Source organism: Dasypus novemcinctus, chromosome 11, assembly GCF_030445035.2.
Source record: "Dasypus novemcinctus isolate mDasNov1 chromosome 11, mDasNov1.1.hap2, whole genome shotgun sequence".
In the NCBI taxonomy this organism is placed as follows: domain Eukaryota; kingdom Metazoa; phylum Chordata; class Mammalia; order Cingulata; family Dasypodidae; genus Dasypus; species Dasypus novemcinctus.
In genome coordinates this window covers 10,864,475-10,883,077 of record NC_080683.1, presented here as the reverse complement: position 1 = coordinate 10,883,077, position 18,603 = coordinate 10,864,475, and the positions used below count along the sequence as shown (strand labels likewise).

Sequence of the window (18,603 nt, the reverse complement as noted above, 5' to 3'; positions counted from 1 at the left end):
AAAGCAAGCAAAAAAACAGATACCATTTTGACACTGCCCAGTACGGGACTTGTAACATACAGCATATAACCGTCATTCTTAAAACCGTGATGTGTACTAGTCAGCTTGCTCAAATGGATCTGTGTTTGTGGGGGCCCTTCCCCTGCCAGTTTTGATTTAATGAATGGCATTTGTTGATTGTAACAGCAAATATAAGACTTCTCCATTCCCAAGAATAGCATTTTGTTTTGTTTTTTAATTCTCTATTCCTTTTGCAAACAATGTCAACGATGGTGTTAAAGCTGTACCCCCCTGGACAGTTTAGCCTAAGGGGTAAATATACAGCTGGACACCCAGGACAGTTTAGTCTAAGGGGTAAGTATACCACTGATCTGGTTGTTTTTTTTTTTTTTTTTTGAAAGGCATGGATGGATTTTATTACCCTATATCTATGATTTCATTGGAGGTAAAATATAAGCAACACATAAAAATGCCTATTTCTACTACTATGTAATATAATTCTCCATTGTGAATACTATGATAAGCTAATGAAAACTATGCCATCACATACTCTAGCTTTTCATATAGCTGGCATTTTACAACTCTTATTGTTTGTGAAATCTCAACACATGGAAGATTCTCCTTTAACTGGTGAAGGTATCAGAGAGTGCATACTTAGCTTATTGACCCCATACTCCATGCTGGAGCCTCAGTGTTACAAGCAGAACTACAAAATAATGAAGGCAACGGAACCCCCTGGTGCCTGACCCATGCTGGCACAGTGTTCCAAGGAGACAATAGGTTATGTGATAGTGAGGCTGTAGTGTCATTTAGCTTGCCCAAATACTCATACCTGATCTTAAACTTCTAATATATGCATGCATTTTATTTGGACAAAAGGTAAAAGTCGAAGAGCTTCTCTGTAGTTCACCTATAATGCACTTGCTGAGATACTGACCTCTTACTCACTGTGAGGTGATCCAGATGTTTTTAATTATGATTTTAATCATAATTTTTAAAAAACATATAACCATAGTAGGTAAGCTTAGGAAAAGGTTTAGTCAAATATATAGATACTAATTGTCTACTCAGTCATTAAGGAAAGCTGTGAACAAAGAATCATTTAAATTATTTTTCAAAAAGAAAATGAGGAGCTCAAGCAGCTGAGTGCCTGCTTCCCACATGGGAGGTCCTGGGTTGAGTCCCCAGTGCCTCCTAGAAACAAAAACAAACAGGGGGTAAGCAGATGTGGCTCAAGTGATTGGACTCCTGTCTACCACATGGGAGGCCCCAGGTTCAGTTCCCAGGGCCTCCTGGTGAAGGCAAGCTGGGCTGTACCCACAGAGAGCTGACAGCCCACACTGGTGCAGCAAGATGATGCAACAAAGGGAGATGAAACAAGCAGACAGAAAAAAAAAAGTGCAGCAAATGGACACAGAGAGCAGACAGAGAGCAGACAGCAAACAGGGGGGTGGGGATAAATAAAAAATAAAATCTTTTTTAAAATATGGAGGAGTCAACTTGGGGGAGCCAATATGGTTCAGTGGTTGAGCACCAGCTTCCACATGTGAGGTCCCAGTTCAACCCCTGGCCCCATACCTCAAAAAAAAAAAGAAATGAACTATCACGGGTGTTTTCCTCACTGCAGAAGCTGAGATGTTCCAGAGGGTAATTTCTTCACTTGGTTGGAAAATAAACTTCATAGCTAAAGACTCTGCTGAATATGTTTTAAAAAAATCTGATGAGAGTCATCCTTGTCATTTTCTGTTGTTTTTCAGTGCCATAAAATCCTCATAATACATTCCAAAGTAAACCAGTCATGCCAAATCTAGTCACTCTGCTTTTTAAATTCACAGAACTGCTGAAAAAGTAAACATTTCTATCTAAACATAGAAAAAAAAGGTCTGTATAGAAGGCATTCTGCTATACAAGTATATTAAACAGCCTGGGGCAATAACAAGTCCTGTAAACTCTTCTCAAACACTGAAACTTTAAGTCTAACAGGGAAGAGGTCTACCACGTTGAGTCTGATTCTTGTTTGATCTAAGAGCTTCCAATAGTCTCCTTTATTTCTTCTGTTGCAGGAACCTCCAACTGGCTTGGCTCAGCTGATTTTTCTATCACTGCTGGGCCTTCTGACTCACTCTGATTCACCAACTGGTTATTAATTACAAGACCTGGAAAGGGTTTAATGACTGTGAATTTGAAAAACTCTGCAGAATCTATGATCCTTCTCATGGAGCTGATTTCCAGGTAACTGAGGATTTGAGTGACACTCCTGGGGGCATGCCATCGACCACTGCACAGCCAGGGTTAACTGTGATTTTCCTGTAGGGAACTTTCATAGAGAAAGCCATATCAATTGCTTTGCCAAATTTTTGACTGAAGAGGTCAACCACTTGTTCCCTTAGCTGTCTTTTTCAACTTTTGACAGTCTTTCATTATCATCATCTGGAATTTTCACCTGAATGATGTTAAGGTCTTTAATCCTGACACAGCAGTATTAACATTGGGTAATGAATTTCTTTTTCTTGGAGGGCTCTTAGAGGCGGTGCTCTTCGTAATGGCTGTCTCCAACATTTGGGGCTTTTTCATGATGAATTTAATCTTGGCTTTGTTTCTGAGAATCTTCTCCAGCCTCATAATGCCAAAAGTAGATGTCTTCAGAATGGCACAGCCTCAGGTAAGCCTTCCACATAAAAGTCTTCAGGGAAAGATTCAAATAGTGCAAATGCCACTTTCACAGCTTGTTTTAAGGCCATGTGTTTCACTGAAAGATTTCCAACTTTCTGTTTTGGGTCCATGATTTTGGCCTCAAAGGAAAACTCCCTTCCTTGAGGCCTAACAGGAACATTAGAACCATTAGTCTGGGTAGAAGCTTGAACAGCTGATGCTTGAGGATTATTATTAGGGCCTCCCACGGTGACCTCAATTTCTATGAACCCAAGTGCTCCCAAGGCTTCATGGTCTTTTGGGGGACAGTAATGCATTAATGTTTATTTTACGAGTTATTCCAAGCAGCAGATAGGAAAGAATAGTTCAGTATTTTTAGCAACAAATTTGATTTTATTACTCCTATGCATAATCCTTTCAAATTGTGGGATTATAAACCAGGTAGGGCTTTTTTTTTTTTTTTAATATATAGATATTTCTTATTTATTTTTAAAACCAGGTAGGGTTTGAAAGGGAATTTCTTCTGGCAAGACTTCTACAAAAAGGAACTCAGGATTTGATTCAAACACAGTTTATGGTACTTTTACTGCCTCTGTGAGTCCCGGAGCTTAAGCAAATTTCAAATTAAAAATCTCTTCCACTTGTTTGCATAGCTTGGTAATTCTTACATTGCAATCTTCTTTGACTGGCATATTTGTTCTCTGCTAAGTAACTTCAGTTTTACAGTGAGTCAGAGGTTCTGATCTTTTAATAACATTTAATTGCCCACTTGATTTTTTTTTTCAGACTTGGAATTGGGTACCATGAAGAACTTCTAAAAGAAATGTAGATAGACTTTCTGGTAGACCTTCCACATAAGAGATCAGCAGGATGTGTCTCAAATATCTGGTAAGGTACAGCTTCAGTGTACCCCAAGGCTTCAGCAAATTTTTGCAGAAAAGCTGATCTTCCATCCTTCTTAATTTAGCAATTCTGACATACCACTCTTCCTCTACTCCTGAAACTGGTTTATCAAGTTGTAAATTTATACATGTTGAATTCAGAAACTCATGCTTCTTAATCACAAAACAAATCACTTTCTTTGCAAGTAATATCCTCTCAAGGACAGAATTCCGTAAGTAGATAGCCATCTGAAAGGATTCCTTCAGCAAGTACTTCTACATAAAGATCTTCAATATGTGACTGCAAAAGGGGATATGGGATTGTCACAGAAACTTTGTCTTTTATACTTTGAGTGTATCTTCTTTCAAACATCTTTTAAACTTGCTTACGTAGATCAGTAATTCAAGCATTCCATTTCTCAAAGTTGAATTTCCTTACTTTTCTTTTCCAGCATTGGCAGATTTAGTAACTGGGGGCTGTGGTGGTTCATTGGTCTTTTGGCCTCTTAATAAGTGGAGAATAATCATCATCTTCAATAGTCACATCAACTTCAGGGTCCTTGCTTGTTTTTTTGTTTGGCTGGGTTTTTTGATGAGCAAAAGACTAATGGTTCACAGAAAAGGAAATAAAATGGCTTTTAAACATAGAAAAAGATGCTCAATGTATGCATAATAAAAGAAATGCAAATTTAAAACAGTATTATATGAGTTTTCTCCTAATAACATATATTTATAAAGTGTGTGTGTGAAAGAAACAGGCACTTTTACACAAGATTGCTGGGATTATAAACTGATACTCTGCCTTAGAAAGACAATTTGGTAAAAGCTATCAAAATTCAAAATACACTTTTAGGAATTTATTCTATAAAAACCCATGTGCACAAAGAAGTGGGCAAGTTATTAAATCTCTCTGTACCTTGGTTTCCTGATCTATGAAATGATAATAATAGTACCTGCAATCTAGATTTATTTTGAAAATTAAACGACTTACTAAAGGAAAGCACTTGAAACAAGCCTGCATAGCTTGGATAGCCTCTCTGTTGGGGACTCTCTGGGAATGGGACGCCGGAGACTAGCTCTCTCCCTCCACATCCCAGTTCTTCTCTTCTCCCCACTCCCCCTTTCTTCTCTCTAGGCTTTCCCATCTTGCTGGTCTCCCCAGCTTCCAGATCTCACCCCAAAGACTCTGAAGACTTCTTCTAGAATAACAACAGAGGCCAAACTTCTCTATATATACCTGTACTAAGGCATCACCATATCCTAGCTCTGTTAGTCCTCACAGCAACTTCATGGGACATCTGAGGCCCAGAGGGGTTAAAAGATCTGCCCAAGGTAATACAACTAGGAAGCAATGGAGTCCGCACTTGAACACAGACCTGAGATCTCCAGAGCTCATGCTCACAGTCTTGGAGTACAGGACTTCCCACTGCTGCCTCTCAAGAAGCAGGTGCTGGTCACCACTATTTGGGATGAATGAGGCTGGGAAATTTTATTGCTGGCATCTCTGATCAGAAATACCTTTCCTCAATTCTCAGGTGCAAAGATACCTGCTTCAGAGTTGCTCCAGTAACCAATGAGATGCCGCAGGTTTGGGACATAGCACGGTGCCCAACAGTCGACAGTAGTAAATACTCAGTACACAGTATTTCTTACAATTGTCCTTTTCATTAACACCATTTGCCATCCCCTTTCAACCCTGCAATGCCTCCTTTAATTTAGGTAGGTTAACTGCTATTAAACCCCCAAATTTCAGTGGCTTCACACAAAAGAAGGTTATTTCTTTGTAAAGTCGAAACTGATATTCCTGAGTAGCAGTGGGGCAGGGTGAGGAGGGCTCTGCTCCAGGGAATCATTCAAGGACCCAGAATGATGCAGTCTCCACCTCTTCAAGGGGGTTCCAAGATGATCTTGGGATCAGCACCCAAGCAGCAGTAAGCACCTCACTGGTTTCTGAAGGGGCACGCTGAGTAGAGTCTTCTGGCTGGCGCTGCCATTTCTGTTCCTTCATTACCTTCTGAAGAATGATGACTTCCTTGAGTGCTGTATTGATAGTAATCAGGATCTTCTGGTTCTTCCTTCAGCGTTACTGGGGGAGGCCGGAGGGGGGGAGCAGCCCTACCTCTCTCTGCTCCCGATCTTTTTTAAAATTCAGTACAACTCGAGAATAATGTAAATGCTTATTTTCTTTAGGATATAAAGAGAGCCCTAGGGTGCTCTGAATCTGTACATGTTTTGTCACAAATTGCATACTGTCAAAACAAAACACTGTGAACATTTTTTTAAGTTTTATAATCAGCAGGAAGAAGTCATAATTACATGTTTATTGGGAAATTTCTAGGTGTATGTCACACCATGTCATGTGCTATTACTTCTTTTATTATTATTTTTTTTAAGATACACAAATCACACAAAATGAATATTTTTTAAAAATTGTTTCAAAGGGATTGCTTTTTTTCTCTCATTGTACTGTCAGGTACAAACTAGTTTTTATAGCTATCAACATTAGGATTAGCTTTCAACCGTCCCAGGATCGCTGGTATGATGTGTATTTAATTAAAGCGTACTTTCCCCCTACCTTATACTTAAAATGACAATTAAAGCCATTGTTTTAAATGTTTGTGGCTCTTTCCTAAAGCCAAAGTTTCTGTTGAGATCTGTATTGACACAAGGTGGCGTGGTCTCTTGTACACATGCCATCTTCTAGGGGATTCAAAATAGGTTTTTTATTTTGCATAGCAATTAGTAATACAGTGCTGTTTAAGCTATTAATTACTAAAGTTAATAACCTTTTATAAAATTTCCATATAATCTATTCATTAAGTAATCTTTTTACAGTTGCATCAGGGCTGAACCCCATCCATTCAGAAACCTTCATATTCTATATGAGTGACCAATTATGCTTTTTTTTGGCCTACATTCTTTACTCTGCAGTGAAGTTGAGGATCAGAAGTTAAAAGAAATGAAATAACTTACTATCCACCAGTTTATACAAAACTCACAGTATCTATGACCTTTTTTTTAAAGTGGCACCAGGAATTGAATCCAGGACCACATACATGGAAAGCAGACATTCAACTAACTGAGCTACAGTCACTCCCTTCTATGACTTTTTTAAACTAAGATCTATTTTTTTAAAAATGTGTTCAGGAAAACGGATGTGACTCAGGTACCTAGGCTCCCGCCTACCACATGAGAGGTTGCTGGTTCAGGTTCTGGTACAACAGATAGGCACAGCAAGTTGACGAAAGAGACACAAAAGGAAAAAAAAAACACAAAATGAGAGACACAACAAAGCAGGGAGCAGAGGTTCACAGTGCCTCCTATAAGAAGACAACGATCTGACACAATGGGTAGGTGCGGCAAGCTGACACAACAAGATGACACAATGAGAGACGCCAGGAGGAAAAATATGAGAGACACAACAAAGCAGGAAGCAGAGGTAGCTCAAGCAATTAGGCACCTCCCTCCTACATCAGAGATCCCAGGTTCAGCTCCTGGTGCCTCCTAAAGAAACAGGGAAGAAGAACAAATACAGCAAGTACAAACAACAAGGGGGTGCAGAGAAATAAATAAATTAAATAAATCTTAAAAAAAAATGTGTTCAACAGATGACAGTGTACAACATATGGTGAAAATGAATTCAGACTCATTACATGAAGAACCTGTTAAATTTTTTAAAAATACAGCTTTCCGGGCAGCCCTCCTGCCTAAAAGAAGAAGAGACAACCCAGCCAAGATCAGGAAACACTGCCCTAGGATCTCAAGGACTGCTAGATTCCTTGGCTTCCCCTCTGTATCTAAAGAAAGGATAAATTTTCATATTTCATATGCCAGAGACTTGAATGAATTAAAAATACAAACTTTAAAAACAATGAAAGTAAATGGTAGTACTAATATATTTATTAAAGGAACTCCATAGAAATATTACAAGAAAAGTAAAAAGAGCAGCAAGCTAGAAACTATTAATAGAGGATGGGTTCTCTCCTGCATCACATATTAGCTGAGTGAGTCTGGCAAAGTCACTACACAATGATGAGTTTTGGTCTCCTAATGGGTAAACTGGAAAATATCTACCATGGGGCCTCTTAGATGGCCCCCTGCTTCTCACCTTCATGGTGTTCACACCTTTAATCCCCTCTCTCCCTGAGTGTGCACTGGACTGACCTATTTGCTTCTAATGAACAGAATACAACAGAAGCAATGGGATGTCACTTCCAAGATTAGGTTACAAAAAGACTGGCTTCCAATTTGGTCGCTCTCTCTCACTCTGTCTTGGATCATTCACCCTAAGAGAAGCAAGCTGCCCTGTGGAGGGGACCATGTGGCAAGGGACTGAGACCAACCAACAACTACATGAGTAAGCTTGGAAACAGATCCTTTTCAGTAGACCTCCCCTTCAGATGAGACCACAGTCCGAACTCACATCTTGACACAACCTCAGGAGAGACCTCGAAGCAGAGACACTCAACTAAGCCATACCTGGATTCCAGGCCCACAGAAACTCTGATATAATAAATGCTTATTGGTTAAGCCTCTTAGTTCCGGAGTAATTTGCTTTGCCTAATTCACAAATGAGGTCATACTTATGACAATGCTCTATTTCCAAATGTAGGTTAAAATGATAAATACCATTTCTATTACAATGCAGAAAAATAATTGGAAAATATATTTTAAATAATGTTTTTGCAATATTAATTTTTTCCAGGAAGTGGATTTGGCTCAACTGATAGTGCATCTGCCTACCACATGGGAGGCCCAGGGTTCAAACCCAGGGCCTCTTGACCCATGTGGTAAGCTAGCCCACACGCAGTGCTGATGCACGCAAGGAGAGCCATGCCACACAGGGGTGTCCCCCGCGTAGGGGAGCCCCACATACAAGGAGTGTGCCCCGTAAGGAGAGCCTGCCCATGAGTGGCACTGCACACAAGGAGAGCTGACGCAGCAATATGATGCAACAACAATAAAAAAAGAGACAGATTCCCAGTGCCACCGACAAGAATATAAGCAGACACAGAAGAATACACAGCAAATGGACACAGAGAGCAGACAGCTGGGGTGGGGGGAAGGGGAGAGAAATTTAAAAAAAAATTTTTTTTTCCAATATAGACAAATTAAAATTATTTTAAGTGCATTAATTATATAACTTAATCTTTTAAAGTCACACTGTAAAAGGCATACTTACTAAATCATAATTATAGAGAGGCTGGCATACTTTTTCCAGGGTGTACAAATATCTGACATTATCTTTTGATTCATTTGCTGTATCAGTGATTCTTGCATCCAAATCACGCCAACTCTAAGAAAAAGTATATAAGAATTCTGTGAAACATCCAAATGTATCGGTGTGCTAAAATTCATTCAATGGATTTCTCCACGTGAGTCACTTATGACATTATATTATTCTGGGTCTTCGAGAATAGGTCAAGTTATTAAAACAGAACATTATTCCAAGAAAATTAAAAGTTCACAGAAAACTCTAATTATGAGACTATTTTTCCTCATTTAAGAAGAAATCTGTCTCTCTGTAACCTCCATTCTCTTGTTGTACTTCTGCCTACTGGAACCCCTTGGGAACACATAGAAGGCCTGCAAATATTTGAAGACAATTACCACATGAGCCACTAGGTCTTTTACACAAAGAAAAACACCCCCTGTGCCCTTAAGCAGTCATATTACAGGACATGATCATGACAGCTTCACATTGTGGCTCCTGTAATATCAGTACACACCAATTTAAGCAGCATCACTCTAAACATGTGTCCCTCGGAAACAAAAGCAAAGCTTTAGGTATGATACATGCTAAGAAATACTGAAGTATCACCTTCCCTTTTCATGAGGCAGCCTGAGATCAAATCAATTTTTTGGCCAATAATATCATTCTGTAAATTAATATAACTTAACTAAAACTGCTAAGTCTGTACCAAATTATATCTTGGTAGTAGGATTTTAATTTATTTTTACTAAAGTTTATCTTACTATAAACTGACTACTCTTCCCTATCAGGGATAATAAAATCAAGTGTCTACCTGAGATTGGTAGAAGACAAAAATAGAATGGAATGGTGAGGCCTGCAGCCAAAACTGAAAGAACAGGCTCTGGCCAGAATTGTATTTTTTTTAAAAAGAGAGACAAATCTACCAGCCCATACACCAAAGGGATTGGAGGTAAAAATATGAGACCCCTGTTCTTACCAGTGAAGACCTTTTAGATGTTGATAGTATCTTCCAATATATTCCCTTCCTTCTCAGTGCCACCCATAGATTTGCTATCATGTCAATTGTATCCTTACCAGAGATACTGATTAACATTTTTAACATACAAAATAGTGAACTCTCACAAAAAAAAAATGTTGGGCAAAAGTTGATTACAGAATATAGACATACTATATTTTATATTTTAAATTATATATAAAGCTATTTTAAATATTTTAAAATATATATAAAACTATCAAAATTTGGTGCTTTGGGAAAAAACTGGATGAATTTACCTGAAAATTTATATCAAGGAATAAAAATACTTGAATAGTTAAGACAAATCTGGCAAAAAAGCAAAAAGGCTAGAACAAAAAAAATGACTAAAATATTTAGAAGATAATAACAAATGGTGCTGGGAAAACTAGCCAATCGTTTGGAAAATAAAATGCTAGGGCAGTAAAGTGATACTACACTTAATAGCTCTGTGACCTTGAGCAAGAAACTTAACCTCGCAGTGCCAAGACACAAAATGGCGAAGATAAACTAAAAAATAAAAGGTACTATTATTATTTCTTTACACTTAACTGAAAGTGATGTTACAGTACATAAATTATTTACAACTGTGCAGTAATGTGTTGCAAAATAAATTATCTAGAAGGCAGCAAAAGCACATTATGAATATATATAAAACTGTATAGAGGGAAGCAGACTTGGCCCAGTGGTTAGGGGTCTGTCTACCACATGGGAGGTCCGCGGTTCAAACCCTGGGCCTCCTTGACCTGGGTGGAGCTGGCCCATGTGCAGTGCTGATGCGCGCAAGGAGTGCCCTGCCACGCAGGGGTATCCCCCGCATAGGGGAGCCCCACGCGCAAGGAGTGCGCCCCGTAAGGAGAGCCGCTCAGCGCGAAAGAAAGTGCAGCCTGCCCAGGAATGGTGCCACCCACACACAGAGCTGACACAACAAAAAAGGAAACACAGATTCCCGTGCCGCTGACAACAACAGAAGCAGACAAAGAAGAACACGCAGCAAATAGACACAGAGAACAGACAACTGAGGCAGGGGAAGGGGGGGAAGGAGAAATAAATAAGTAAATAAAAAAATAAATCTTTAAAAAAAACTGTACAGAGCTTACTTATGATTATTGGCTCTGAATAATACCTTCTTGATAGGGATGCTGTGAAGATTAAATGAGTCGCTTGATATTTAACAGTAATTGGCACATAGTAAATATACCATAAATACTAATTGCCATTATTAACATTATCGTACACAATTCACAAAAATAAATTTCAGATAAATTGAAGAATTGAATGTAAGAAAAATTCTAAAAGAGATAATAATAAAGAATAATTCTATTACAAACTTCGGTTTTAAAACGCCTTAAATACATGAAAGACAAAAATAATAAAGGCAATATTGATTTTTAAAATTCATTTAAATATAAAACTTCAACTATCAAATGATTCCATTGTTAAAAATTAAAATATAAGCAACCTAGATCCCAGATCTTGGTTTCTAAATACCATTCTCCAATAAAGAAACTAGCGCTTCTGAGAGAAGTGGCTGATTCCAATACAAAATGGAAAAAAAAAATACAAGATGAGCCTTGAACATCTTGTAGTACCAGAAAGTAAAGAAGTGCTCCAAAAAGGATTGCAACATGTCAAAAGGTCACAGGAGGGAAGCAGATGTGGCTCAAGCATTTGGGCGCCCACCTACCAGATGGGAGGTTCTGGGTTCAGTTCCCGGTGCCTCCTAAAGAAGACAAGCAAGATAGTGACCTGGTGCTGTGAGCTGGTGCAGCAGGATGATGCAACAAGATGATGCAATGAAGAGACACAATGAGAAAATACAATGAGAGACACAAGCAAGGAGCAGAGATGCCTCAAGCGATTGGGCAACTCCTCCCACATGGCAGATCCCAGGTTCAGTTCCCAAGGCCTCCTAAAAAGAAGACGAGCAGACCCAGAGAGCACAGAACAAACAGACACAGAGAGCAGATAGTGAGCACAAACACAACAAGGGGAGGAAAGAAAGAAAGAAAATAAATCTTAAAAAAAAAAAAAAAAGTCACAGGAGCCAATGTGAAAGCTTTCCCAATGGCCAAAACTGAAATAATTTGAGGAGAAAAATATTGGATTATAACCCAAAGCACAAAATAAATATCCATGATTCTATATTCGTATAAATAAATCAGTGAATATTTAACTTCCCTAAGAAAACCCTGTATTCCAGCTCTTCGCTCCTTGCCCTCCCTTCTGAACATCTGGCAAGCACTATCTTCATACCAATGTTACAAGTTCTTCCATTTGCACAAGAAAATAATTTCGATATCAATAAATCTGTTCTGGGAAACGGACTTGGCCCAGTGGTTAGGGCGTCCGTCTACCACATGGGAGGTCTGCGGTTCAAACCCCGGGCCTCCTTGACCCGCGTGGAGCTGGCCCATGCGCAGTGCTGATGCGCACAAGGAGTGCTGTGCCACGCAGGGATGTCCCCCACGTAGGGGAGCCCCATGCGCAAGGAGTGCGCCCGTAAGGAGGACCGCCCAGCGCGAAGAAAGCACAACGCCCACACTTCCCGTGCCGCTAACGACAACAGAAGCGGACAAAGAAACAAGACGGAGCAAATAGACACAGAGAACAGACAACCAGGGGAGGGGGGGGGGGTATTAAATAAAAAAATAAATAAATCTTTAAAAAATTAAAAAAAATAAAAAATCTGTTCTGGTCCATGGTTAAATAAATAAATAAATACATAAATAAATAAAATAAAAATAAATCCCTGAATAAATAACGAAAGGGTGGAGAGTGGACAATTCTTTCTTACAGAAGAATTCTAACTGATAAATGTGTAAGGAATGTGCTAAGTACAAAGCCACCATTTGAACACAATAATAACTGCTGCAGGCAAGATCCACCAATGAGAGCTTAAAGGTACAAGTTTAAGGAGAAGCAGGATATTCACATAGCTTCAAAGTAATCTCCCCTCAAATATTTCCTAAATTCAAACAGAAAGATAGTAACTTTTCATTGGAGAAATCTGGCAGACACCACTTTAACCAAATGATAGAGTTTAAATCACTAGTAATAAGATGCATTGACATTCATCCCCACATAATGCACTTACAAGAGTACATCTGTGACATTCTTGCCCGGAATACAAGGCCTCAATCTGACTGTGAAAAACCATCAGACAAACCCAATCTGTGGGATATTCTACAAAATAACTGACCATTACTATTCAAAAGTAACAAGATCATGAAAGACAAGGATAGCCAGAGGAACCATCACAAGTAGAGGAGACAAAAGAGATACGACAATTAAACATAAAGTGGGATCCTGGATTGGTTCCTCAAATAGGGAATGAACATTAGTGGGAAAACTGAAGAAATCTGAATCAAGCCTCTAGTACAGTTAACAGTATTGTGCTAGTGTTAACACTTCAGTTTTAATCATTGTACTATGGTGATATAAGACATCAGCACTAGAAGAAACCAGATTAAAAAAATATATGGAAACTTCCAATGCTATCTTTGCAACTTCTTCCATGAGTTTAAAATTATGTCAAAATAAAAAGTGAAAAAAAAAACAGCTGCAGAGTAGGAAAAAATTTACAATATATACTCAGGGTCTATAAAGGATCTGAGATTTAACCCTACTTACAAGCTAACAAGTTAGTCTGTTACTATTCCAAGGATACTAGCAAAAGACATGAGACTCCTGGATCAGAAATAAGGACTTTATTACTCACGGCCCAGCAAGGAGCACGAGCACTCTGTTGCATCGGTTCCTCCATAACCCCCAAATCTCACAGGGGCGATGTGGTAGCCAAGACAGATGCCCGCACATGCACCTGGCTGCATGCAGGAGAGAAACACTGAGTTTGAGGAGTTTATCACTTTTCTAGTGAACAGTAAGCAAGCCTGCTGTTTGTCTCAGAGGAGACACCTTATCCTTCAAGGTTGCCCAATTCGAATAAAACCCTGAAAAATGGGTAAAGTGTGGTCAGGACCTTGGATTCTTGTCATCCCAGCAGGAACATGTAGAGATGCTCAAGACCCAAGGCAGAACACCTCCGGCAAAATATATAGCAAGTGATTAATATCCACAATATACAAAGAACTCATACAAATCAGGATAAAAATCTATACTTTTTTATTGGGGAAAATAAAATTCACAGAAGAAATGCAAATCAGCAATAAACTTATAAAGATATACAACCTCACTACTAATAAGAAAAAGGCAAACTAAAACAAGCAATTTTCCACATGTCACATTGGCAAAAAAAGAAAAAGACAATAGATATTAATAAAATTGTGGCATATCCACCCTAGGGAAATATTTGCATGTGTGCATATAGAAACTTTAACTGCAACAATGTTTGTGAACCCATAAAAAAGGGAACAACTTGACTGTCAATAAAGAGAAAAACAGTAAGATAAAACCCAGTACATTAACATTTTGAAAAACTACACAGCTAGGTCTGATAACTCTCCAAGATATACTATTAGGGAGAAAAGAAGTTGAAGAATGTTACGGTATGACACTATATATGTAATAAGAAGAAATTAGAAACACAAAACTATGCAATTTTATAAGTACTAGAATACTTGATTTAAAAGTCACAGAAGAGGTCTAACAAAAAACATCAAACAGAAAACTGTGCTTATTGCTCTATAATTATTATTAAAGGATAAGAGTTGGGAAGTTGATTAACAGAGCAGTATTGGGAAGCAGATTTTGCTCAATGAATAGAGCATCCACCTACAACATGGGAGGTCCAAGGTTCAAACCCAGGGCCTCCTGACCTGTGTGGTGAGCTGGCCCTTGCGCAGTGCTGATGTGCACAAGGAGTGCAGTGCCACGCAGGGGTGTCCCTAGCATAGGGGAGCCCCATGCACAAGGAGTGCGCCCATAAGGAGAGCCGCCTAGTGCGAAAGAAAGTGCAGCCTGCCCAGGAATGGCACCACACATACGAAGAGCTGACGCAGCAAGATGACACAACAAAAAGAGATACAGATTCCCGGTGCTGCTAGCAAGACTACAAGCAGACACAGAAGAACACACAGTGAATGGACACAGAAAACAGACAGCTGGGGGGAGGGGGGCCAGGGATGGAGAGAGAAATAAATAAATAATAAATCTTAAAAAAAAGAGAGCAGTATTATATCTGTATTGTTTAAATCTTTTAAAAGAAAAATATATTTGTGCATTATTTGCACACAAAAATTAATATACCTATTTATATTTTTTAAAGTAAGAATAAAGAAAAATGAAAGGATCTGGAATCTAGCCAAACTTTAATAAAGATGAACTCTAGGAAAAGAGGTAGAATTAGAGGGGGTGAGATGGATGATGAGAGGGATTTTTGCTTTTGGCTTTCTAGATACTTCTTTGCCTCAATGAACCTGTACTGAATGACAATTTCAAAAACAATTTAAAAATAAGGGAAGACCACTGTAGCAGTTTGATATGGTTATGAATTCCAAAAATAGATATTGGATTATGCTTGTAATCCGATCTGTACCTGGGTATGACTGAGTTATGATTAGGGCGTTGAGTCCCCACCCTTTGGTGGGTGGGAACTCACAGATAAAAGGCATGGCAAAGAACTGATTTGAGGGTTTGCTGATGTTGGAGTTTTGGTATTGGAGTTTGATGCTCAAGTCTTAAACTGGAGCCCCAGGGAAAGAGACAGAGCCATTTGCTGACCTTGTGGAGACAGGCAAAGTCTAGAGAGCCCCATAGTCTACAGCTGACCTTGTGGAGGAAACAGAGAAGCTGAGCCCAGAGGAACCCAGAAAGCCTGAACCCTCACAGACATCAGCAGCCACCTTGCTCCAATATGTGGAATTAGACTTTGGTGAGGGAAATAACTTTTGCTTTATGGCCTGGTAACTGTAAGCTCCTACCCCAAATAAATACCCTTTAAATGCCCAGCAGATTTCTGGTATTTTGCATCAGCACCCCTTTGGCTGACTAATACAACCACTTTTCTAGTAATCACCCAATGGTAGTAGTATCAAAATTAGGGTGTGAAATACTGAAAAATAAATCTTCATTTCCATACTTCCTTTTCCTCTTCTGGAAATAGTTTTTGTACGTGAAAAAGCCTTACTCAAAGTTAACTCTTCTAAATACATGATTCAAGTATATTACACGAAGAAGCAGTACAATAAGGGTAATTTTAAATTCTGTTCTAGTTGGTTGCTTTGATGTAAATAAAAGTTTAAAACAAAGAGCCTTTTACCTTTAACAGTTTGGAGTGAGCAACATTTAGCACATTTATGACAGCTTTACAATTTGCCCCTTTAATCTGTTCAATAATATAATTGAATTTGGCTGACATGCGTTTCCAGTGTTCCAATTCAGTGAGTGGACCTGAATCATCAGCTTCTTTTCTCATCTGCTCACTCTCAATAAGCACCTAGAATCAAACAAATGTATTGAACATAGAAATGTTATGTTCTTCATGAAAAATTTCATTATTTTCATCTTTTTAAAGGAAGCTAAAAGTATAAATAATATTTTACAGTGAAATAGTAAAAACTCTTAACAAATAAGATGACAGCGTCTACCAAAAATTTACAGTATATACTTAAATATATACTTAAAGGTGAAACCTTAGAAAATATCATTTCAAAACCAAGGACAAGTTTGCCCTATGACTACTTCTATTCAACATGGTAATGGTGCATCAGGCAAGTAAAGTATACAAAAGGCATAAGAACTAGAAACAAAATTAAAAAGGCATAAATATAGATGATATGGTTGCCTACATTTTTAAAATCCAAGAATATCTAAAGGCAAACTTCTACAATTTATAAAAATGAACAAATAATTAAGGAAACTGAAGCTATACATTAAAAAATCAGCATTTCTTTACAAATCATCTAATAATCTCAAAATGTAATTTCTGATAAGATACCATTTGTAATAGAAAATAATAAAAATGATGGCATTAATCTAACGGAAGATGCATAAGACTTTTGTGGGGAAAATTAGAAAACTTACTTTAAGCACATAAAAGAAGACCTAAATGGAGACCTATCCCATATTCATAGGTGAAAAATTCAATAATATAAAGATGGCAATTTTCTGTAAATTAATTCATACATTCAATGACATTCCAATTAAAATATTAACAGGGTTTTTCATGGTACTTAAAATTAATTTGGGAAGAGCCAGTGTAGCTCAATGGTTGAGTACTGGCTTGCCACATATGAGGTCCCAGGTTCAAGCTCCAGCCCCAATATCTCCAAAATAAATACGGACATACAGACATAAAAATAACTGCGACATTTTCGCTAAGAAAATTTAATTTGGAGTAATTATTAACTAAAAATAATCAGCACAATTTTGAAGAAAAAACAGAGAAGAGCCTTGCCATACCAAATACTGACTTAGTAGAAAGCTACAAAAACGAAAACATTGTGGCATGAGTGCAAAAGTAATTAAACAGAACAATAGGAAAGACAAAGGACTCCAGAAATTTGGTATAGAACAGAGGTGACATTACAGATTTCTTGGAGAAGGACTATTAACCATTCTGAGGTAATTAGCTAACCATACAGGAAAAGACTAAATTAAATTCTTATGTCACATCAATACACAAAAAATTAATTCCAGGTGAATTAAAAGTCTACATATTAACAAAAATAGTAAAACTTCTAAAAGAAAATGTAGGTGAGAAGATTAAGACTATAAAGAAAAGCATGGAATTGAATATCATAATTGTCAAGAGAACAGGGACAACTAGGGAGAGGAAAAGGCAGTTAAAATTGGGAAAAGGAAGACTGGGGGGATTGTAAGGTGCTAGAAATGTTCTATTTCTTAACTTGTGTAGAAGCTACACAGGTGTCCAGTTTACAGCAAGTTAAGAAGGCAGAGCTTCACTTTGGTCAACCTCAGCTGGGAATGGCACATAAAACTTTGCCACTGCCCTGTGTGTAATCACAAATGGCCACAGAAGCACTGAGCGTTTTGATTTTGGAATTACAAATAAACTTTAGAGAGCTAGCAAACTTGCAAATATGGAATCTGAGGAGAACAAATAATTGAATAATAATAATCAAGTGTACTTCATGTATCCAGGACTTCCATCACAAAGAAAACCCATAGAGTTTATTTCATATAAAGTTACACATTTCATGTCTGATTTATCCATATATGTGTAATATATTACTATTATTAGTCTAACTATGGATGTGTTCTTTTTTCCATTGCATTTTCTCACTGATTATTTCTGATGCTTCAGTAAGATAGATTTCTCTAGTGATCTTGCAGTTGGCTGCCTATATGCCTACAATATATCCATACACACATATATCCATATACACATATATCTATACACCTACACACCCACACACATACATACACACACATATACATACATACACATATATAAATACATAAAGATTTGGTTTTCTTACTTTTTATTATTTTCCCTCTAGTGGTTTAGAAGTTCCATGTCTTCTAAAGACATGAAGTTCTAGACTTCTGTTTTTAGCCTTAAAATGTTTATAAGCATATTTAAATAGATTTCCCCAGCAATATCAAGGTTTAAAGGGTATTTATAACTATGTTACTGAATGAAAACAAGACTTTTAGCACACTTTTCCTTCTCATTTCTCCCATCCCATCCCCATTCCCCATCACCTCCAGGTTTTGTTGAAAAATGAAATTTAATCCCCAAATTTTGTTTTCTATGACACCTAAAATTCAAGAGTTATTTTTAATAGTTGAATTATCCTTCAAAAGCACGTGATCAATAATTTGTTAGACTTAACTATAGGTTTTTTTTTTCATTGTTCAATGTGATTTTCAACTTACCCTATTTCACCTTTCTTGAGATCTTTATTTTTTCAGTTAGG

At 37.8% G+C, this 18,603-nt stretch overlaps 1 protein-coding gene and 1 pseudogene across 1 annotated transcript in view; both read right to left on the bottom strand.

Annotated features, from left to right (window-relative positions):
* DNAH8 (dynein axonemal heavy chain 8) overlaps positions 1–18,603 on the bottom strand; it is a 467,072-nt gene that overhangs the window by 314,696 nt on the left and 133,773 nt on the right. Inside the window, exons 12-13 of the mRNA XM_071218442.1 lie at positions 15,981–16,157; positions 8,716–8,829 (exon numbers count right to left, since the gene is read on the bottom strand). Coding sequence (XP_071074543.1) covers positions 8,716–8,829; positions 15,981–16,157 — 291 coding nt within the window. The remainder of the gene's footprint in view (positions 1–8,715; positions 8,830–15,980; positions 16,158–18,603) is intronic.
* Positions 1,993–6,230, bottom strand: LOC139440037 (general transcription factor II-I pseudogene; annotated as a pseudogene).